Here is a 22,516-nt window from a genome sequence, read left to right on the forward strand (position 1 = left end):
CAGACCCTTCTAGGTAGCCAACTGTTGCAGACTGCCCAGACTGTTCCCCAGGACTTTCACTTTCAAAACCAGGCCAGTACGGGGCAAAGTGGGACGAGCTGGTCGTCCTCCCAAAGTCCTATCTGAGCTGAGTGCACAAGGGTGAATGGGAACCAGTCCACCTCCCAATGGGAAATGTAATCGCTTTGGGTCAGCCCCCTTCTCAGAGAGCCTGCAAGGGGTGGGAGTGTCCAAATAGAATGTGCCTTCTGCCAGAAACCTCAAGCCAAGGCTGGAGCACGAGGCCCAGTGCAGTGGGCAGCACCAGCCCTGCCAATGACCGCCAGCTGGACACCACCTCCCCAGTCTCTCAACTCCTATGCTGCTACTGCTGGGGAGATAGCCTTGACATTTCATTTCTTTTGCCCCCTCTCAGTACTGAGCACTGTGCTGGGCACAGAGAAAGGGCTGCTGACCAAAGAGCAACGTCGGGCGGATGGAAGGACATAGTTGGGTGCCCTGGGGCAGGTGCTTTCCCCCTCTGGGTGGGCCTTGGTGTCACCCCGACACCCTGGGGCAGAGGTTGCTACCTGCTAGGGAAGTTCTGCAAATTAAGTGTTTTGTGACTTTTAAGCATTATTCACATTCAGGGGACTTTAACACTGATATCATTATTAAATTTACATTTGCCATTTTTCTATTTATTTTCTATATGTCTCCTGTCTTTTTTGCTCTTCTGTTTCTCCTTGACTGCCTTCTTCTGTGTTAAACATTTTTAGCATATTTTAATTCCTCTGCTTTTTAACTATTTTTGCTATTATTTTTATTTATTAGTATTATCGCCTTCTAATTGAAATTTAGAACAAATAGAGAATTCCAGATCCTGAAGCCATTCAATCAGCCAAGAAAGATTATTGGTCATTGATCTAAAAACAAAAAGCAAAAACAAAACAAAACAAAAACACCAACTTGCTACCTAAAGAAAGGCTACAACCTCCCTTTCCAGGGCACAGAGGAGAATTTCCAACAGCTGACTTAAGGAATACAGTAGTGAGAGAGAGGAGGCCTCTCCCAGGCTCCAGCTCTGAGGGCTGGTGTGGCCCCTTCACAGACAGGGCAAACTTTCCAGGCCATGAGCTCTGGAGTCAGGGGAATGGGCTTTTCAGACTCAGCTTTGCTTCTTACCAGCTTGTGACCTGCAAAGGCACTGAATCTCTCTACAGCTTCAGTTTCTTCATAGGTAAAACAGGGGAAATTTTTCTGAAGTAATAGTTATACAGGGGACTCATGAACTACCAAATACCCAGCAATAAAAAGACACCAACAGGTGTTGAGCTCCTAATACATCCCAGACACCATGATGGGTATTTACTCCTCAACAGCAATGTAAAAAAAGTAACTACATAGCATCTCCATTTTGGGAAATGAGGCTCAGAGAATTTAAGTAACTTGCCCACTGTCACAATGCTCAGTAGTGGAGAAGCCAAGACCACACCCTGGGCCTGCCCTCAGGGCCTCTATTCCCACACAATTAGGGTTAAGGCGAGCTCAGTAGCCAAGGGAAGACATTAGTCCTGGGGAGGCCTGACTACCTGGGTGAGGGCGTTCACGCTGCTCCCAGCCTCAAGGAGCAGCTGCACACAGTCAGGGTGGCTGCCTTCAACCGCTGCATGTAGGGCAGTCAGACCTTCCTGAAACACACAGGGAGAAGTATGAGGATGGCAGGGAGGCTGAGGCCAGACCCTGAGATGAGAAGGCCCCCCTGGCACCATGGCTCCAGGGCTATTGAAGCTCTCCACCACCATGCTACTCAGGACAATAACCTGGGTTATTTGTGGTTCCCTGAGCCCCATACCTGATTTTCTCACCTTGAGGAGCATGTGATATATTCACTCCCGCCCCCACACCCCTGCTCATGTTCTCACCCTCCAAGCTGCCTCACCCCCTGCCCTCTGTCTATTCCCTTTTACTCCAGAAAGTCTCTAGCAGGGGAAAATCAGGCTGCACCACAGGCTGGGGTTCCTTGAAAGCAGGGAGTGAGCAAGCATCACGCATCTCTGCATCTTCTGGGTGGTGACTCACCACATTCTGCTCCTCCAGGTCCAGCCTGATGTCCACGAGTCGCTGCAACACAGTCAGGTGGCCGCGGCTAGCAGCCAGGTGAAGGGCTGTGTTCCCCTCCTGCAGGCAGAAGGGCTCCTGAGGGACCAGTAGAATCATAGACCTTTGAAGGCCCCGGGGACCTGCTAGAACCACCCTCATTTTATAGATATGAAAGCCGAGTTCCAAAGAGGGGAAGTGACTTATCTAGGGTCACAGAGCAAGTGTATAACAAACTGCAGCCCTGAACACTGGGCCAGTATCTCCTGCCCCTGAGAAGTGTGCCTCAAACTACAACCAGGGGCACTTACAAGGGCCAGGTCCTGGTTTTTCCTATTACATGTCAAGGCAGATACATTACTTGGGGAAAAAAAAACAAACAAAAAACAGAAAACCTTTCCACGCTCCTCTCTAAAGCCAGTCCCTCCTAGATCCATCCCCTCCCCTGCTCAAGGCCAAGGCTCTCCTCTGCGCTCAGGCTGTGCCCAGGCAGCCAGCCACATGGCCTAGTTCAAGATGGTAGCTTCTCACCAAATAGTGTGGCCACACTGACCACACTATTTAAAACCGCAACTTCCACCCCGTGTCCTCCTGATCCCCTGATCCTGCTCTGCTCTTCTTTCCCTCTTCCCCCATAGCACTGATAACCTAACACACTCTATAATTTGCTTATATACTTTGCTTATTGTTTATTGTCTGACTCTTCCTGCTAGAACATAAATGCCTCAAGGGCAGGGATTTCTGTCTACTTTGTTCTTCAATGTTTGGGGCCTGGGGCATGTGCCAGACATTCAATAAAATAGTTGTTCAATGAGTAAATACTATGATGGAGAGGCTGGCATGTGTCTCCTGGAACTTGAGAGCCACAGGGCTGGTAGTTGTCTCACACTTGAGAAGTCTAAAGGTGACAGCAACAGAGCCAAGAGAGGTGGTGCCACTGGGTGGGGCAAAGGCTCCCCAACTTCTTTGTATCACAATTGGCTCCTGTCAAGGGTAGTCAGGTGGGGTTGTCCTTTTTTTTACATTTTTTAAAAAACGTTTATTTATTTTTGAGAGAAAGAGAGCAAGTGAAGGGGGGGAATAGGGGAGGGACAGAGAGACAGAAAGAGAGAGACACAGAATCCGAAGCAGGCTCCAGGCCGTCAGCACAGAGCCCAACGTGGGTCTTGAACCCACAAACTGTGAGATCATGATCTGAGCCAGACTCAGACGCTTAACCAACTGAGCCACCCATGTGCCCCTGGTGGGGTTGTCCTTAAAAGGATCTTTCTGCGGAGGGCAAGTGGATGGTAAAGGGGCCCAAGCAAGAAGGAGAAGAGCTGGAAGGGACCAGCCAGAGAAGAAGTATGTCCCTAAGGAAGAACCACAGATGGAAGACCAGAGCAGTGGCCCCTGAGGGAACCCACAAAGGCATGAGAAGAGCTAATCCAGCTTTAGCCATTCATCATACCCACAAGGGCTCTGGGACATATCTAGCTCTACCAGTCATGGGGGCTTCTAGCTCAAGGTCTTTTCCTCAGCCCTGGTCTACCTCAGCACCTTCCTGAGGAAGGAATCAAGATATTCACATCAGGCACAGAACTCTTTTTGAAAAAACTTTTTTAAAGTTTTATTTATTTTTGAGAGAGTGAGTGACAGATTGTGAGCCAAGAGGGGCAGAGAGAGAGGGACACAGAATCCGAAGTAGGCTCCAGGATCTGAGTTATCAGCACAGAGCCCAACAGGGGGCTCAAACTCACAAACCATGAGATCATGACCTAAGCTGAAGTCAACGCTTAACCAACAGAGCCACCCCGGTGCCCCAAGGCACGGAACTCTTAAGGGCCCAATGGGAGTGTGAACATATGCCAATGCCAAAGGGGTACTTTAAACAGATATAGACATACCTCCCCTCAAGGTAAGTCCACACATACATAAAACAACTATAACTACCTTCTGGGCTGCAAGATGAAACATTTAAATTTCTTCTATGATCATTACCATTTTGTGTTAATAAATAAAAGTTAAGTTTAAAACATCCTCTCAACAACAATGAAATATCCCCTGGACAGCTTTGTTCACTCCTTTCTCACCTTCTCTGCAGATGTGCACACAGCTGCCTGGCTGCTGCAAGCAAGGACCAGGCTGTGGGAAGGTGGCCACGCTGTGAAGCCTGTGTTCAAAGAGACACAAAGGAAGCGGTGAGCTGTGGGGGGCCAACACACGCCCCAGGTAGCAGGACTATGGAGACAGGGGCAGAGTTTTGTCCTCCTTCTGGGTTATAAATATCCACATCATGCTCTTTGAGGGTGCAGGTGGCACAGACCCCCTAACAGAGCACTCAGCTCTCTATCTGAGCAGGGCTGGGGTGCTCAGAGGCAGGGGAGCTAGGCAGAAGGAGGCCATGGCCTTGGGCCCAGTGCCTGCCGTCTTCTCTCCTCCTGTGAGGATGCCCAGCCTGTCCACCTCTGGGAGGCCTTGTCAGTAACTCCTCCTTGTTCCCAGTGGAACTAATCACTCTCTCAGGCTCTCAAAGCTTCCTTATCATCACAAGGCCTGTGGTGTGCCCTGTGTTGCTGCTGGAGGAGGGGGAGGGGGGGGCGGGGTTCTCAGAGGTCTACCTTAGCAGGCCGTGGGGTCCTAGCAGGAGTCAGACATTCAGTGGCCCAGAGCCTAGAGAAGCTTACTATGCCTCCTCCCTCAAAGAAATTCAAAATAAAAACACTTTTCACCTGAAAATACAAAACATAACAGGGGCATGCAATTTTAAAATCTTCTTTCTAGAATTTCTGATTGCAAGATTCTGGGTAAGCTCATCAAAGCTGGGCTTTGCTTGGTTTCCGGTTTTGGTGCTCCAGCCTTCCTGGCACCCTGAGTACAATCATGTTTTTGCCTCCTGGGTAGATGGGTCCTGGCAGGCGCAGTCCTTTACTCCTCTCTGTACTCCCAGTTCCTGGCCCACAGCCTAGTCCAGAGCGTGACCTGCTCAGCCCATGTTTCCAGAATGAAGGAAATCAGCCTGATCTGATTCTCAGGACCAAAAGGATGAGTGTGGACAGCTGGATTCAGTGCAGACCCCAAGGGCTTAGTGCCTCGTGAGGCAGTTTGAAGAGAGGCAGCAGCCCAGGGCTGGACATTAGGTTACTAATTCCAAACCCAGATGAACCTCTGTCTTTGCTGTGTGACCTTGGCTAAAGCATCCCCCTCTCTGGACCTTAGTTTCCACATCTATAAAATGAGAATGTTGAATTGGCCCTTAATGAAGAACACTTCCAGTTCTAAGACCCTGTGGTGAATTTATCTATGAGCTCTCTGTCACTAACTTATAAACAGAACTCCTTTATGCTGGCCAAGCACATTAATCAGAAGATTAATAATGAAGTCGGTCCCAGGGTGCCTAGGTGGCTCAGTCAGTTAAGCTTTCGACTCTGGGTTTCAGCTCAGGTCATGATCTCACAATTTATGTGTTCAAGTCCCACTCCTAAGCCTAACAGCATGAAGCTTGCTTAGGATTCTCTCTCTCTCCCTCTCTCTCTGCCCCTCCCCTGCTTGTGCTCTATTTCTCTCTCAAAATAAATAAACTTAAAAAAATTTTTTTAATAAAAAATAATGAAGTCTGTCCCTTTGTTGGAAGCATTGTTTAGGATTTGCTGCAACATACTTGCCTAATGATTCACAATGGCCCCTGATAGGAGTCATTTGCAGGGTCACCTCTTCAATCCCCAGCCCTCCCCTCTTCTCAGATTGGTGAAATCCTGCTAATAAACTCTCCACCCTGAACGAATCACTCCCTCTTCTGGCTCTCATTCTATTTTTGCCATAACCATAGTAGATGACTAAATCACAAAGAAAGTAAATAACCAGCAGGTGTGGGGCCACCACCACCCCCTAACTCTTCCCCTCACCCCCAACAAGAGACATCCTCAGGGGCATCACAGTGCTGCTCAAAACCACTCCAGGCAGCACCACCAGCCAAAAGATGTGCCATCCTGGCTCCCCACTCTGATCACAGGTTTCCACTAGGGCTGTGGCATCAGGTTCCTTGAGTGAAAAACTATGTCTTAGGGGGACGCCTGGGTGGCTCAGTTGGTTAAGCGTCTGACTTCAGCTCAGGTCATGATCTCACGGTTCGTGGGTTTGAGCCCCGTGTCAGGCTCTGTGCTGACAGTGTGAAGCCTGGAGCCTGCTTCTGATTCTGTGTCTCCCTCTCTCTCTGCCCCTCCCCTGCTCGCTCGCTCTCTCTCTCAAAAATAAATATAAAAAAATTAAGAAAAAAAAAAAAAAAACTATGACTCTTGGATATCTGTGCTTCTCACCAGCAGCACAGGGAGGACCCATAGCATGTGCTCAAGAAATGGCTGCCGGGTGAACATCAGACACTCTCTGATCCTTAAGCTGCCTGCCCCTCCAGCACACTGGAGTCAGAAGTAGGTGCAGGTAAGGGACGCCTAGGTGGCTCAGTCAGTTAAGCATCCAACTCTTGATTTCAGCTCAGGTCATGATCTCATGGCTCATGGGTTCAAGCCCCGTGTCAACAGTGCAGGGCCTGCTTGGCATTGTCTCTCTCCCTCTCTCTCTGCCCCTCCCCAGCTTGCATGCATTCGCATGCATGATCTCTTGCGCTCTCTCTCAAAATAAATAAATAAGCTTTTAAAAGAAAAAGAAGAAGAAGAAGAAGAAGAAGAAGAAGAAGAAGAAGAAGAAGAAGAAGAAGAAGAAGGCAGCACAGGTAAGCTGCCAGTGCCACACTGGTCACCTCCCTCCCCTGGGACCCAGTTACAGTACCTTGTCTTTCACACTGTGCTCGCAGCCAGAGCCCACAAGGAAGTCCAGAGCGTCCAGCTGCCCATGCTCAGCAGCCCTGTGAAACGCTGTCCTTCCCAGCTGACGGGGGAGGGGAAGAAAGTGGCCCTTCTGCACCCTGCAGTGGGCACGCCCACCCTGCCCACCTAGCCAACTACTCTGGGCTTGCGGAGGGCCTCTCCTGACCCAGAAGCTCTCCCCTCCCCTTACCCTACATGCTTTCCCTGGAAAGCCCAGACTGAACTCTCCAACAAGATCCCACTAGGTGGGGTTCCTCCCCCACTGAAATCCTTCTGTGGCTCCCTGCTGCATACTGAATAAAGGACAGATTTCTGAGTCTTGAAGTCAGTGGAGATTTCCATGCGGGGCTCCCAACAAGCCCCCTGGCTCTCACTCCCCAAATCACAAACCATCTAAACTCACACACAAAGGGCCCTTTTCTACCTCTAAAGCTTTAGCAATGCTCTCCTCTCTATTTATAAAACCTCCCCGCTTTCCAATCTTACCAACAAAACCCAGTTCATTAACCCAGTTCATTCACCAAATGCCACCTCTTCCAGGAAGCAGAAAGCAGTGGCTCCTGTCTCTAACCTACCTAGTTAGTCCTTATCAGAACCTCTCTGAGGGAACTTATCATGTTCCTCCTTTATCTGACTCATTTGTGCCCTAATGCCCCTTCTAGGCCCGCAGTTCCCTGAGGGAGGGTCCAGTCTGCACTACCCTCATAGCTCAAAGGATGCACTTAAGGAATGGGCAGGAGTGGCCCCAGGAGCCCCAAGCCCAACGGGAAGGACAAACAGCCTTGAGGCCACTCTTACCTTGTCAGCTTGGTTCAGGGGCACATCCTCCAGGTCTTCCATTATGAATGCGAGCACTGGCACGTGGCCTTTTTGGGCTGCACAGTGTAGTAAGGTCAGGCCGTCCTGGAAACAAGCCCAGGGTGGTCCCTACAGTCTACCAAGGAGGACCCTTCTCACCCACTGGCTGTCTCCCAAACGGTGAATGTTTGCAACCTAGAACACAGCTTTACCATGGAAACAACACAGTATATAAATGGGGAAAACCACAAGTGCCCACTCAGCCTCACAGAGCCTGGTAGGAATTGGGACGCCAGAGTTCAAATCCCAGCTCCAGCATTTATCAGCAATGCAGTCTGGTCTTGACCAAGTTATCTGTACCTCTATAAGCCTCCATTTTCTTATAGGTCAAATCAGGATAATAATCCCTGACTACCTCAGTGGGTGGCTGAGGGGGTTGGACAGCATCCTCTACAGCAAGTTTTGTTATACGCTGAAAAATAATTCGGGATGTAAGGTGAGGTTGTATAGCACTAATAGTCCTCAGAATACTACCCACCACAGGACATTGTTAAAAGGTTCTAGCATCTGCTTACCTTGACACGGCCCCAAAAGAAGAAGGAGGTGACTAAGCACCCAGTGTCTGTCTCTAGGTGGTAACCTCCTAACCTTCTGGGGAGGAGTGAGAGCTGATGGGGTCTGCAAGGACTAGGAGGTGTTAAAAAGGAGAAAACAGACCCAAAATGGAGTCACCTGTGCTAAGGCCCACCCATCACCAAATCGAGACTTTAATACCTAACCTAATTGCAGCTTCAGCCTCTCCCAGATAAGTCATCTTAGCCAGTCAGTCTGGATCTTCCTGGTCAATAATAGGGAGGAAATCCACCTGACAGGGGCACCTGAGTGGCTTAGTTGGTTAAGGGTCTAATGGTTCATGAGTTGGAGCCCTGCACTGGGCTCTGCACTGACAGTGCAGAGCCTGCCTGGGATTTTCCCTCTCTCTCTCTCTCTCTCTCTCTCTCTCTCCCTCTCCCTCTCTCTTTGTCACTCCCCCATTCTCCAAATAAATAAACTTAAAAAAAACAAACAACCACCTGATAGACCACCCCCACTGAACCCTGAAGGAAGGTGATCTTGCCTAAAACAATCCAGTCTTTGCTGGAATAACTTCTTTGCCCCACTTCCTTTTGCCTATAAAAGTCTTTCATTTTATACAGCTCCCTGGAGCTCCTTTCTATTTGCTAGATGGGATGCTGCCCAATTCATGAATCATTGAATAAAGCCAATTAGATCTTTAAATTTACTCACTTGAATTTTGTCCTTTAACAGACAGAAGTGGCCAGGGTGCGAAAAGGGGTCGGCAGAAAGATGGTCTCTTGGCTCCAGAAGCAATATTTTAGTGAGGGAGGTTTGCAAATCCTGTTTATAGCCCAGAGCTTCTACCAAGGCATTGCATTATAGCTAGATTGTTTAGAGCACTGTTTTTCAAATGGATTGCAACCATCGATAGATCATAAAAATCAACAGAATGATGTTGTACATCTTGACAGTAATTTGGATTACGCTGAAGTAAAATTTGTCAAATCCCAGTGAATATAAACTTAAGACTTGTATATTTCATTTTAAGCAAAGAAATTGAATTCTAGTGAATGTTATGCATATGGAGTATTTAGAGGGAAGTATAGTGATGTCTAAAATTTATCTTGAAACACTTCCAAAATTTATAAAGAACTCTAAAAACTCATCGATGAGATATTAACCCAATTAAAAAGTCATTTGGACACAAAGAAGATATATAGGTGGCAAAGAAGCATATGAAAAGATATCTAACATCATTAGTCATTATTGAAATGTAAATTAAAACCACAAAGCATTTCTGACAATAGAGTTTGGGAAGGGAAAAATGTTAACACTCCAATGGAGAAACCTGGGCGACACCACTTAACCACGTGATCAAGCCTGAAATTATGGTTTATAATAAGAAATATATATTTGGGCTTGGTCCTGTTTCTGGCACATAGGTCCTAAAACCTTTGGAATTTTCCAAGTGTACAGAGCGGTTAAGACGTCTATTGTTAACGTTAATTTGGTGACAAGGGAAGCCCCAAGGTAACTGAAGACGTGGTGGGGGGAGGGGGATGGGGGACTGGTTGCCTGGGGAACCAACTAGACCAGAGGGTTGGAACTTTCAGCCCCACCCCCTGACCTCCAGGGAGGGGAGAGAGGCTGGAGGTTGAGTCAATCACCAATGGTCAAGAATTTAATCTATCCTGTCTATGAAACGAAGCCGCCATAAAAACGGGAAAGGACCGGGTTTGGAGAACTTCCAGGTTGGTGAACTCAAGAACGCATCCACGTGCTGGGTCCCATGCTCCACAAGGACAGAAATTCCTTTGTTCAGGACCTCACCCTATGTATCTCTTCATCTGGCTATTGATTTGTATCCTTTAATATCCTTTGTAATATATTTATGATCTAGTGAGTAAACTAGTTTCCTGAGTTCTGTGAGCTGCTCTAGCAAATTAATCAAAACTAAGGAGGGGGTGGTAGGAACCTCTGATTTATAACTAATCGGTCAGAAGCCCAGGTAACAGCCTGGACTTGGGATTGGCTTCTGAAATGGGGGTGGTCTTGGAGGTCTAAACCCTTAACCAGTGGAATCTGACACTATCTTTAGGCAGATAGTATTGGAATTGAGTTAAATTTGTGGGAAACCCAGTCAGTGTCCATGGAGAATTGACTTAATTGCTTGGTGATGTGGAAAAAAGCACACACATTGGAGTTGGTATCAGAACTGGATCAAGGTAACATCACCAGTGACAGGCCATGTTGGTACTGATAAAGTTAATTCTTATATTGAGACCTACAAAATGAAGGCTGCCCCAGTGACCTGGCCCAGGTCACAAATCTAAATCTACCTCAGCCTGCACTTACAGGAAACCTAACGTAGAACAATGACAATCTAACATACACTGAGCTGTACTAGCTCCCCTGACCCTAGAAAACAGGACCCACTAGCCTTACAAAGAAATCCCCCTAGCAGCCAATCCTGCCGTTTCTGTGTTGCTGCTTTGGGGGCTCTATAAAATTCGCTCTTACCCAAAATCTCTCCAGAAGAGTGTTCAATTGTTGTGAAGGGCTGTACTCCCCCAACCCAGGGACTGTTTTCTTTCGAATAAAGGACATCAAACTTGCTACAAAGCTGCCTTTTGGGGGCACCTGGCTGGCTCAGTTGATCTTTAGGTTGGGAGTTCGAGTCCCACACTACCAAGGCCTTGCATTGGACACTCAGGAGTGCCTGGGTGGCTCAAGATGGCAGAGAGTTTATTTAAATAAATTATTTTTGTTTTGTCACTGGACAGTATCATATTTCTCCTGACAGGAGGCAATGAAGGACACTTAACCTCTGTGGTTTTCTACTCCAAATTCCATGACCCCATTCTAATCACGAGAAAAACATCAGACAAACCCAAATTAAAGGACATTGTGCACAATACCTGACCAGCGCTATTCAAAAGTGTCAAGGTCGTGAAAAACAAGGAAAGACTGAGAAGTTGTCATAAAATTGGAGGAGAGTAAGGAGACAAGATGATTAAATACTTTGTAGGACATTAACAGAAAAACTGCTGAAATGTTAATACAGCCTATAGTTTGGTAAAACTCTAGATATCACCAGTGCCTGGCAAAGTAGAGCCAGGTAAACAGCAGGGGAAAAGAAAACTCCAGGGCCAGAGTGTGGTGCAGTCATGGCCTGGCTGAAGGTTCCTCTACAGGTGAGATAAATACCTCCAGGGAGGTCCTCGAACAAGGAATAGAAAAGTAGTCGGTGGGACTGCTTACAAAGATGGACACAACTATTCCTCACACCTCTGGAAACACCCAAAGCAATGGGATTGTGTACTCTTCTCATTAAGGGGGAGAATCCAATATTCTCTATCCCCTGAATCCAGGCTGACCCTGCAAGGAGCTTCAAGCAATAAAATATGGTCGAAGTGGTATCGTGTGACTTCCCAGCCTTGGCTTCAAAAGACCATGCCACTTCCACTCTTGCATTCGCTCATCATTGCAACTAATACTAAACCTTTAAATAGAAGTTTGTAAAAATAAAAATGTCCCTTTTTTCCCCACCCTGAGTTCTAAGGATCTCCAGATTGAGACCCCCTGGCTGACAGCGTTTGGTCCAGAAATGTTTGCATTTTCATAAGGGCCAATGATCCCCTAAAAGGTGAGACACCAGTGCAGAGATCCCCAGCAGAGATCTGACTTGCTGGGGACCCTCCTCCCTCATACCACAGAGCACACCAATGAGCCGGGAGAGACTGCCAGGTTCTCTAATGTGCCAGGCACTGAGCCAGGTACTTTATACAGAGTACTGAGTTTCTCCCTCAGCTCAGAGGTGGGTACTAGCATCCCCATTTCCCCAGTGTGAAAACTGAGGCTCAGGATGCTGAAGTAATTTGCCCAAGGTCCCAGGGTTTGGTAACCAGAACTTTCCTCTTTCCACCCCACAAGGGAGGCAGCGCCCAGAAGAAGAGGGGGGGAGGCCCCAACCTCTCTCTCTCTCATTAAATCTTCCTAACCACCCTCTGAGGGTGTTACTTTGACTCCTCCTGTGTGAATAAGGAGGCTGCCCAGAGGGCTAGGGACTGTTCCAACATGGCAGAGTGGTAAAGGGTCGGGGGCATTAGAAGAAAGAGGCTTTTAATGCTGATGGAAGAACCACCCCAGCAGCTTCTCCCAGCCCCAGTGGAAACACTGAGCGTCCCAACTTCACGGGGCTGAGCTCAGCTGCGACTTCCAGAGGGTTCTCAGAAGGCAGGGGCAAGCTGGGGCAGCAGAGTCACCCGGGGAGTAGGAGGGAGCAGAGGTGGGGGCAGACCCATGCTGCAGGGGCAGGGCACAGTGGCGGCAGAGACTCCGGGAGCAAGGGGTCTGCCATCTGAGGCCTTACCTTGTTCTTGCAGTGGATCTTGGCCCCAGAGTTGACCAAGATCTGCAGGATCTGTAAGTGGCCGAACCAGGCAGACAGGAGAAGCGAGTTCATCCCAAACTGGGGGAGAGGACACAGGGAGGAGGTGAGAAGAATGTAAGCAGGTATGGCTGTGCCACCTGGGCCCATGTCTGCACTGAAAATCATACAACCATAAGGGACCATAAGTGCCACCCGGGCTGGGGAGCACCAAGATTTAGGAATATAAAAACCATGGCATTTTTTAAAAATAGGGGCTGTTGGGGCGCCTGGGTGGCGCAGTCGGTTAAGCGTCCGACTTCAGCCAGGTCACGATCTCGTGGTCCGTGAGTTCGAGCCCCGCGTCAGGCTCTGGGCTGATGGCTCGGAGCCTGGAGCCTGTTTCCGATTCTGTGTCTCCCTTTCTCTCTGCCCCTCCCCCGTTCATGCTCTATCTCTCTCTGTCCCAAAAATAAATAAAAAACATTGAAAAAAAAAATTTATAAAAAATAGGGGCTGAGACAAAATATAGAAATAGGACTTTTTAGTAAAGCCCAAAATAGGGGCTGATTATTGCAAACTTTTGTTTTTGCTAAATAAAATTTAAAAAGAAAACAGTTACCATCTATTCTCCCCAGCATGTAATAAACAAGGAACATTTTAGGGATGCCTGGGTGGCTCAGTCGGGTGAGCATCCAACTTCAGGTCGGGTCATGATCTCACAGTTCATGAGTTAAAGCCCCACACTGTCTGTGCTGTCAGCACAGAACCTGGTTTGGATCCTCTGTCCTCCTCTCTCTCTGCCCCTCATCCCCCCCCCTCAAAAATGAATAAACATTAAAAAAGTTCTTTAAAAAAAAAAGCAGGAATATTTTAATACAAAAAGTTGGGGAGAAACTAATTAGAGAAGATGCTCTTTCCGAATACAGCTTCATGAAAAACACACTACATTGTTCTTATTTTCTGATTTGCTGTGACTGGTAAAGACCTCACCCTGGACTGGTGTTTGAGAACCAACTGTTTGAATCTCCTACAGGATGTCCTCCAGGCAGATGGCTTAAGTCAGAAGACGCCTTGCCACCTTACAAAGACATCTACTGCACTGAAAAACACCACTCACTGTTGGAAAGTCCCTCTTTCCGCTGTACTAAAATCTGAATCCCTGGTGCCTTCCACCCCACATGCCCTTTGGAACAACTGAGAATATGTCTGGGCCCTTTTTTGATGGCGGCTCACCACCTGTTTGCAGGAGCTCTTCCTGCATCTGTGAAGCACTCTGAGATCATCAGAGCCCCTTCCCTGACCTCTGCCCTCATGGGGTTATGCGGAAGACCCAGCACTGGGTAGAATATCAGTAATTGTGGGCTGGCTGGCTGAGGGAGAGAATGTATACTCATCCCCAGCCCCGGGGCGGGTGGGGGCAGGAAGCCCACAGGAACCTGGGAATGAAAAGGATCAAGGCTCAGGGCTGGGAGAGGAGAGTCATGAGAGCCAGAGCCTCCTGTCAGTGGGAACCCCAGGGATACTTCTGCACTAGTTCCAAGAACTGTCCAGGACAGAGCCCTATGGTATATCCCTAGAGACCTTCCCCCCAACAGCAGGATTTCCCTCTCTTGTCTCCCTCACCTTTCTGTTACTAAAGTAGGCATATCCATCACCTTTCTTAATTTTCAAAATACATTTATTACTATTTGCAAAGAAAATAGAGAAGAGTTATAAAAGCACTCTCTCTCTCTTACTATTCTTCCTCATACCTTCTTTTCTCACTCATTCCCTCAAGGAAGAAATAAGAAATAACAGAGCATAGTGGTGACAGTGGAAGGGTCTTTGGGGGCAAAGGCCTATCACATGACATTCCAGTATTTTATTGGGAAACTCAGACTAAGGATCCTAGATATTCTCCTTTTAAGAGATTTTTTTTTACATTTATTTTTTTATGAGAGACAGAGAGAGATATAATGTGGGGGGGGGGGGGTGGGGGGAGACAGAGAGAGAGGGAGACACAGAATCAGAAGCAGGCTCCAGGCTCCGAGCTGTCAGCACAGAGCCTGACACGGGGCTTGAACCCACCAACCGTGAGATTGTGACCTGAACCAAAGTTGGACCCTTAACCGACTGAGCCACCTGGCGCCCTGATACTCTCCTTTTAGCGTCAGCTCTAAACGAGGAGATGGGGCAGGAGTGGGGAAGAAGGTGTTGCTGCCGCACCCCCTAGCCCCAGTTTGTAATTAAGCTCCCCCTCATGCTGGGGCCTGGGAGCAAAGACAATCCAGGGCAAAGAAAAGTATTTCTGTTAAAGGTAAATCTCTGCAGGGAAGTTTATAATGCCTTAACATTTATTTATCTACTTATTTTATTTAATTTTTTTAACGTTTATTTATTATTGAGAGACAGAGAGACAGAGCATGAGCATGGGAGGGGCAGAGAGAAGAGGAGACACAGAATCCGAAGCAGGCTCCAGGCTCTGAGCTGTCAGAACAGAGCCCGACGCGGGGCTCGAAATCATGAACTGTGAGATCATGACCCGAGCTGAAGTTGGATGCTTAACTGACTGAGCCACCCCGGCACCCCATTATTTAATTATTTTGTGAGAGGCAAGGAGAATGCAAGCAGAGGAGGGGCAAAGAGAGAGGGAGAGAATTCCAAGCAGGCTCTACACTGTCAGCACGGAGCCCGACACAGGGCTCAAACTTACACACTGTGAGATCATGACCTGAGCCAAAATCAAGAGTCAGATGCTTAGACTGAGCCACCCAGGTGTCCCTTTTTTTTTTTAATTTTAGAGTGAGAGAGAGAGTGAACTGGGGAGAGGGGCAGAGGGAGAGAAAGAGAGAATCTTAAGCAGGCTCCACACTCAGCATGGAGCCCGACATGGGGTTTGATCCCACAGTGCTGGGATTATGACCTGAGCCGAAATCAAGAGTTGAACACTCAGGAGTGCCTGGGTGGCTCAGTTGGTTGAGCATCTACTTTGGCTCAGGTCATGATCTCACCGTTCTTGAGTTCAAGCCCTGCATCCAGCTCTGTGCTGACAGCTCAGAGCCTGGAGCCTGCTTCAGATTCTGTGTCTCCCTCTCTCTCTGGCCCTCCCCTGCTCACTCTCTCTCTCTCTCTCTCAAAAATAAATATTTAAAAAAATTAAAAATAATAACACATTAGGAGTTGGACATTCAATCCCCTGAGCTACCCACGTGCCCCTAAGCTTGGATTCTTAAGTGTATCCCTGTCAAATGTCATTGTCAGACCCAGCCCTTTCCTCAAACCTAGACCCTGTTATTCTTTAGTGCTCTCTCTCGGCAATGTGTCACCTGCCAATTTGTTAGTAAGACTGTTAGTTTTCATTCCAGTCTCTGGTTAAAATGTTAAAGAGCAGAGTCCCATGGCATATCATGAGAGACCTACCTCCTGAGTATTTTACTAAAAAGTCCTTTATCAATCCACCCAATTATTTGTTCTACAGCCCATATCTCTCCCTGTTCACATGGTATCATGTGGGACTGAAAGGCTGAGAACTAAAAAGCTCTTGAAATTGGAGAGGTCCTTATGGCTGTACAGGGGAAAACTGGGATCATTGCAGTGTCACTGGCCCTTGAAGACTGAGGGGAGAGGGGTGAGGGGAGAGGCAGAGAGGCAGAGAATATGATCTCAGGATCATTTGGAAATATTAACCCGAATGAGGGGTCCCCTACCGCATCCTCATCGTCCACAGCAACCTCATGCTCCAGGAGCAGCCGCACAGCTTGCTCATGCCCTGCACCCGCAGCCCAGTGCAGGGCTACCCTGCCCACCTGCCAGGAGAGAGAGAAGAGCTGTGAGGCACCAGCTGCCTGCCTGGCCCACCTCCCCACCCTCTCCCACTTCCTTAGCTGCAATTCAGCTGGTCTGCAGGGTGGAAGGGCCTTTGCTGGCTCTAGTGACAAGAGGGCAGGGCCCCAGCCCCACTCAGGCCCCTTTCTCCTCCTCCACATGACAGCAGCTGAAATGAACATAGTCAAACACAATGACTAGACCCATCCGTCTCTCACCTAAAACTGCACAGCTTCCCACTGCTCTTGGGACAAACTCCTAACCCTAGGCCCTGTGAGGCCCTGCCTGCCACGGCTTAGAAATGCCAAACTACTCCCCCACGGCCTGTCTTTGTTCCTGCTGCTCCCTCTGCTGGACAGCCACCAGTCGGAGGATTATTGTCCTAGTCCCTGAGGGCCCCTGACCACCTGGGTCAATCCCCTTCTTCCTTCAGAATGGGCTGAAGGGGCCTGGTCCCCCACCCCTTTGTCAGACTACCCTGGAAGTTCATCATGGTCTTTGGCCTCAGCACATCTGAGCAGGACTGGGGGAATCCTCCTTCCTCCAGCTCATGACCTGCGGTTTTTAGCTTAAAAGGGAACAACAAAAGGAAATGCTAATTTTCTGTGTGGTCTTCCTTCCTCAAGGCTTCTGCCCACACTATCCCCTCTTCCTGTCTTCACTCAGGCTCCTGCAAAAATCCCTGGTTGCTACAGGTAGGGGGGCCCCCTCAGACCCTCCACATGCTCTCAACTTAATCACAGTGGGAACGAACTGTTCATGAGACACATTGTTTAATATCTGTTCTCCCCACCCGGACTCCAAGAGGGCAGGGACTCCATCTGCACAAGTTCTGCTCTGTCCCCAGCACCTAGCACAGTGCCGGCACAGAGTAAGCCCTTCAGAAATACTGACGGATTGAATGAATAAACAAACAAGTAAATGAATGAATCTGGCATTAGCATCCTATCATCCTACAAGTCCATGCTTCCTTGCAAGTGTTTGCCCAGGAGCTGAGACTGAGGCTCCAATTATCAATGAAATGTGTGACCTGAGGTGGCTTGGTGACTGTCTGTGCCTGCCTTGATCTATAAATAGGACTAATCCTTCCTGCCCTCCTCACCTCTCAGGGGGTGAGTGAGGACCACCAGGAAACAGGTGGATGAGCACATCAGACATCTCTGGGAATTCCTCTTACTCTTACTGGGCCCCAGGCAGGCCCTGAAGACCCAGGTCATACCCTTGTCGTGTCACCCCAGACAGAGCAGCCTCTGCTGCAGGCAGGAATCCTACATCCAACCCTTTCAGCCTCCGCTGACCTCCCACCCAGGCTGACATTCCCCTAAGACAAGCCTGGCAGCCAGAAGCCCCATGGTAGGGAAAAGCTACCCTGAGTGGCACCCAGGACTATCCCCAGGGCTCCCCATCAGAAGGAATGGCTTTTCTCTGTCTCCTCCCCCAGCGGGGCTATAGATCACTCCATCAGCAGCCTTCCCTGAGGTCTAATCAGTGGGCTAGGTCTGCCTCCCTGTCTGGTCTTTGAGCCCCCCAGGATCTGCCTGGGCCCATAGTGGGCGCTCAGAGATCTAAACTAAATTGCTTCCTCACACATGCTCAGCCTGTCTTGGTCTGGCCTTTCATGGTCTTGAACCCCTGGATTTCTGACCATAGGCATCATTTCATCTTTCTCCCTCCAGTCTTCTGCCCCTATCTGCCTATCTGTCAGCCTCTGATTCCTGACCTTCAACCCCCCTGCCCTCCTGACTCTAACCTTTGTTCCTTGTGTGTGCCTTTCAGGTGGGGGATGGGGATTGAGCGCGTGAGTTCTCAAATTGCCCAAGCCTGGCTAGGAATCCCTGACTTCAGAGAGGCCCCAGAGACCTTAAGCCAAAGTGGACAATCTGAGCCTCCCCCAAGTAACATATGCAAATGCTCCTGCCTCCAGCTCCAGGAACTGTTCCTCCTGCATGGAGGTGTCATCATGTAGGCACTATTCCTATCCAGGCACCCTGATTTGGAAGAGCCCCTTTACGAACGTGGTTTCTGGCCCTGATGTTGACTTTCCTCTCGATCAGTTCCTTCATCCTTCCGATGTTGTTCCGACGGGCAGCTTCATGGAGCTGCCTTTCCAGAGGAAGCACTAGGGGCAGAAAAGGGGATATGGAATGAGGGGGAGAGCACCCCACACTGTATACAGAGGAGAGGTGAACAGCTCCTCCCTGGCCCTGAACGTGTCCCAGACAGGGGGTCTTCCAGCTGGAAATGGTGGCAGGGATGCCTCTCCCCGCTTTTAGGGGACGTCCCCAGACAAGCTGCTTTTCTTCACTAACTCAACCCATGTCCACACAACCAGGACTCAGCAAAACCCTAAAGATGGGACAGCACGGCAAGACCATCCACAGGAGCCAGGTGTGTGCCTGTCATGGCCCTCAGAGGTGCCCCATCATCCACGACCATCCATCTTCACGACCCTAAGAGCAGCTCTTGAGGAAGGGAATGGAATTCATTCCCACTGGAGTTGATGACTACCTTTCTATGGCTTTGTCCACTGAAGAAGGCAGCCAGGATTTACTGAGCCACCTACTTCATCAGGCACGGGCAAGGCCAGAGGCATATCACCCGGCTTCTCTGTCCTCGTCCCTCCATCTCATCTCTCTTCATCCCCAATCCTAACCAGCTGTTGCCTCCCAGCTGTAGGCCCCACCCTGATTTGCCTTCTCTCAGGGCTCCTCTTGCCTCAATGCTGCACCATCATCTCCGACTAGAGGGAGCCTCAGAGCTCCCCCTGCTGGCCTCCTGCCATTGGCAGCAGTGGGCTCTGCTCAGAGGGGTGGTGGCCAAGCCAGGAGGACCCAGGCCTGGTGATGTGGTCCAGGGCACCTCTCACCAGACCCCCACACTGCTGTCATTCTGACTGCTCTTGTCTTGTGAGGATGTCTGGTGTCCTTGGCTGGACTGCAAGCTCCTTGGGGCCCTGGCCACATCTGACCCTTGCTGATCCACCTACAGCTCACAGCAGGCCCAAAGCTGGGCATAAGGAAGAACCCATAAGATTCTGCTTCTATCAGTGACACAAAAATCCTCAGACTAATAGATACCTGTCCCTCCTCCAGAAAGGTTTAGATACACTAGCACAAGGCACAAATATTTGCTGGCCCTTTGCACAGTCATCACAGGGCAGGTAATCTGTGGTTTGATTGCCCCCAAACCCACATCATCCTACATGTTTGGTCCAATGTGAATGTCCAGATCTAGCCCATTGGTGTATCCAGGGACAGGTGGCCAGTGACTTGTCAGAGAAGGCTGGAAAGCACTGAGGTGACAGGCCTGCCATCAATTTGCTTTCCAGATATGGGAGAGGGTCTTGTGCTTTCCTGGGCCTCATAGATACAACCTAAGGACCTTGGAGCTGCTGCCCTTGAGCGATCACATGGCCCTAAGTTCAGCTCTGAGTCACTTCCCGGCCATGTGACTTGAGTTACTTAATTATCCTGTGCCTCAGTTCCCTCATCTGCAAAATGGGGAATGTGTGCCACCCTGTAGGGTTATTGTAATGATTAGATATAAGATATGAAAAGCCCCTAGCATGGTATCTGGCAAATAGAGCCATCATCATCATCATCACTATTTTTTCTCCAAGGCAAAGGGGTCAGAGAATAAATTCTGGTGGCCAAAGACATGGAAGTGGTAGGGCCTCCTTCACTCAGGGCTCTCTAAGCCTGTGAAATCCCAACCAAAGAAAGCACCTTTCCTACCCGCCCCCCTGCATTATTTTTCTCTATAGCACCCCTCACCACAGACATATGCTATACTTACATATTGATGAGGTTTATTGTCTGCTTCCCCCATTATAAGCCCATGACAGGGGAGGTCTTATTTGTTAATTGCTGAATCCCCAAATTCAGGCCTTGGCACACATTTGTTGAATGAATGAGTGACATACAAATCATTAAAACTCTTCACAGGCATTGGAACCATAAGATGCTGTCCCAATTAAGACTCATTAGTCCCCTGGAAAATCAAACCACAAGCTCAAGTAAATGGCAGGAAAGAGGCTTTGAGGGAGAGGCAGCTTCCGGTCAATATTGCAGGGGAGTGGGTAAAACACCATCTTCTAGGTGTGGTCTCCACTGCTAGCTCCACCCTTTCCCACCCCCAAAAGGGATGCCTTTCTTATAGGTGAGAAGAGGGCTCCTCTGGAAGAACCCTTCTCAGATCTCAAACACCTCCAAAAGCCCTGGGTCCCGAGCTTTTGTTTCCTTAACCTCTTGGCTGAACAACACCATGATCCAAGTTCAGGAAAAAAGCTGGCACTTTAGATGTGAGTTTAGAGAAGCTGGGGATCTAGTACCCAGTCTGCTACTTTCTAGCAGCAGGTTCCTAAGGCTAGCCATGTGACCCTCAGAGGCCTTGGTTTCTTTGGTTGTAAAACTGCAGAAGGGTGAAGAAAGGTATCTGTAGAGATGCCTTCCAGCTCTGACTCCCTTTCTCTTCGTGGAAGCCTACAGGTGGCCTTTTAGTGGCTTGTTTGTGTCAGCAAACAGCCAAGGGTCTGAATGGGAGCAAGCAGACCCTGCATGACCCCAGTGAAATCAAGCCTAATCTCTTTACCATCCACCTCAACCCATGCATCCTCTTTCTGGCCACATCAAATATACACTGTACCCTGGCCTGGGAGACCTTCCCCATGATGCATGGTCTGCCCAGAATTCCCTCCCCCACACACGAATGCTCCATTGCTGTACATTCTTTGAGGGTGGGTTCAAGAGATCCTCTGACCCAGGCAGAACCCTGCACCCTTTGAAACAGCACCTTGATAGAGCCCCTTAACCCAGTGTGAGGACATTGGCACAATCTTTCTCTCTCCCCCTCCCAGGGTGTGCAGCCAAAGCCTCCCAGGCTGGCTGATGCTCACATGGATGCTGACCGGCCCAGAGACACTGGCACTGAGCACACTCCTTGAGCAAGACTCTCAGGTGCCCTCATCCCACCTGCAGCACACCACAGCTCCCCTCCTGTGGGTTTCATTTTCCCTATCTGCTATGGTCTTCATTCCCCAACCAATCTCAACATTCTGGCAGAGCTGGGGCCTTCAGCATTGCTACCACTTAACGGCTGTGTGACCTTGGGTAACTTATTTAATCACCCTGGGCCTCAGCTTTCTCTTCTGCAAAATGGCGATAACAATATGTCTTACCCATAGGGCCTCTGTGAAGATCAAATAACATGCCTGTCCTGGCTCTTCCCGGCACACAAAGTAAGTGCTCAATAAAGGATCGCATAACCATCTTATTTCTAGCTAATGTCTCCACCGCAGCAGCTCCCTGCTCTCAGGACCGATGGCGCCGCCAAGTCCCAGACGCGCAGCCAATGCTCCCCCCACCCCGGTGCGCGTTCCTCTGGGCGCCACAAAGAAGCCCACGACCGAGGTGGCCACGAGGACAGCGCCAATCGCAGGCTTGGTCGCTCCCCGCGGGGGTTCGGGGATCCTCTGGGCTCTGCCCGCGCCCGCCCCCGGGTCCCGCAGCTCGGCTGACTCACGGCCGTCGTTCTCCCACGCCGGGGGCTCCTCCATGCCGCCGCTCCGCAGCCCGGGCGCGCGCCTCTGCCCCACCGCCCGCCGCCCGCCGCGCGTCCGCCTGGGCGCGGCGCCGCGAGCGGAGGGAAGGGGGCGCTGAGTTGGGGTCGAAGGGCATGGGTCCCCAGGAGCGCCAGGGTGCGCGCGAAAGCCGCTGCTCCAGACCCTTCGGTCCCTCCTGGCCCTTGAGCATGATGTGGGCGCAGCTGCACATCACCTACCCCCGTCCCCATCCCCGACCAGGCTGCAGGGGCCTCCTGGAGCTCCCTCGACATCCCATGCCGATGGCCCCGCGCCTTTCACATCCAAGGCTGGGGGGTCGGGGCCACTCTGGGCTCTGCAGGTCCCCGTGGACGGGGGGACTGTCCCAGCCTCCAGGCCCTGGACATTCGTGCAAGGCCTCTGGCAGGCCCCATCCTCAAGACTCTGGAGCCTGCTCAGCTGCCCGGAGAAGCTAAAAGACTCCAAGGGCTTAGGCGGGCATTTAAGGAACAGACACCCCAGCAAGCCTGTAAGCATATGAAGAGATGGTCAGATTATTTATGA

General features: G+C 49.8%; 1 protein-coding gene across 1 annotated transcript in view; it reads right to left on the reverse strand.

Annotated features, from left to right (window-relative positions):
- ANKDD1A (ankyrin repeat and death domain containing 1A) overlaps positions 1–21,996 on the reverse strand; it is a 36,687-nt gene extending 14,691 nt beyond the window's left edge. Inside the window, exons 1-9 of the mRNA XM_042941710.1 lie at positions 21,934–21,996; positions 18,429–18,532; positions 16,276–16,394; positions 14,712–14,721; positions 12,610–12,708; positions 7,680–7,784; positions 6,844–6,942; positions 2,062–2,160; positions 1,572–1,670 (exon numbers count right to left, since the gene is read on the reverse strand). Coding sequence (XP_042797644.1) covers positions 1,572–1,670; positions 2,062–2,160; positions 6,844–6,942; positions 7,680–7,784; positions 12,610–12,708; positions 14,712–14,721; positions 16,276–16,394; positions 18,429–18,532; positions 21,934–21,967 — 768 coding nt within the window. The 5' untranslated portion in view covers positions 21,968–21,996. The remainder of the gene's footprint in view (positions 1–1,571; positions 1,671–2,061; positions 2,161–6,843; positions 6,943–7,679; positions 7,785–12,609; positions 12,709–14,711; positions 14,722–16,275; positions 16,395–18,428; positions 18,533–21,933) is intronic.
- Between the last annotated feature and the right edge of the window lie 520 nt (positions 21,997–22,516).

The sequence above is a fragment of the Panthera leo genome, chromosome B3 (assembly GCF_018350215.1).
Source record: "Panthera leo isolate Ple1 chromosome B3, P.leo_Ple1_pat1.1, whole genome shotgun sequence".
In the NCBI taxonomy this organism is placed as follows: Eukaryota; Metazoa; Chordata; class Mammalia; order Carnivora; family Felidae; genus Panthera; species Panthera leo.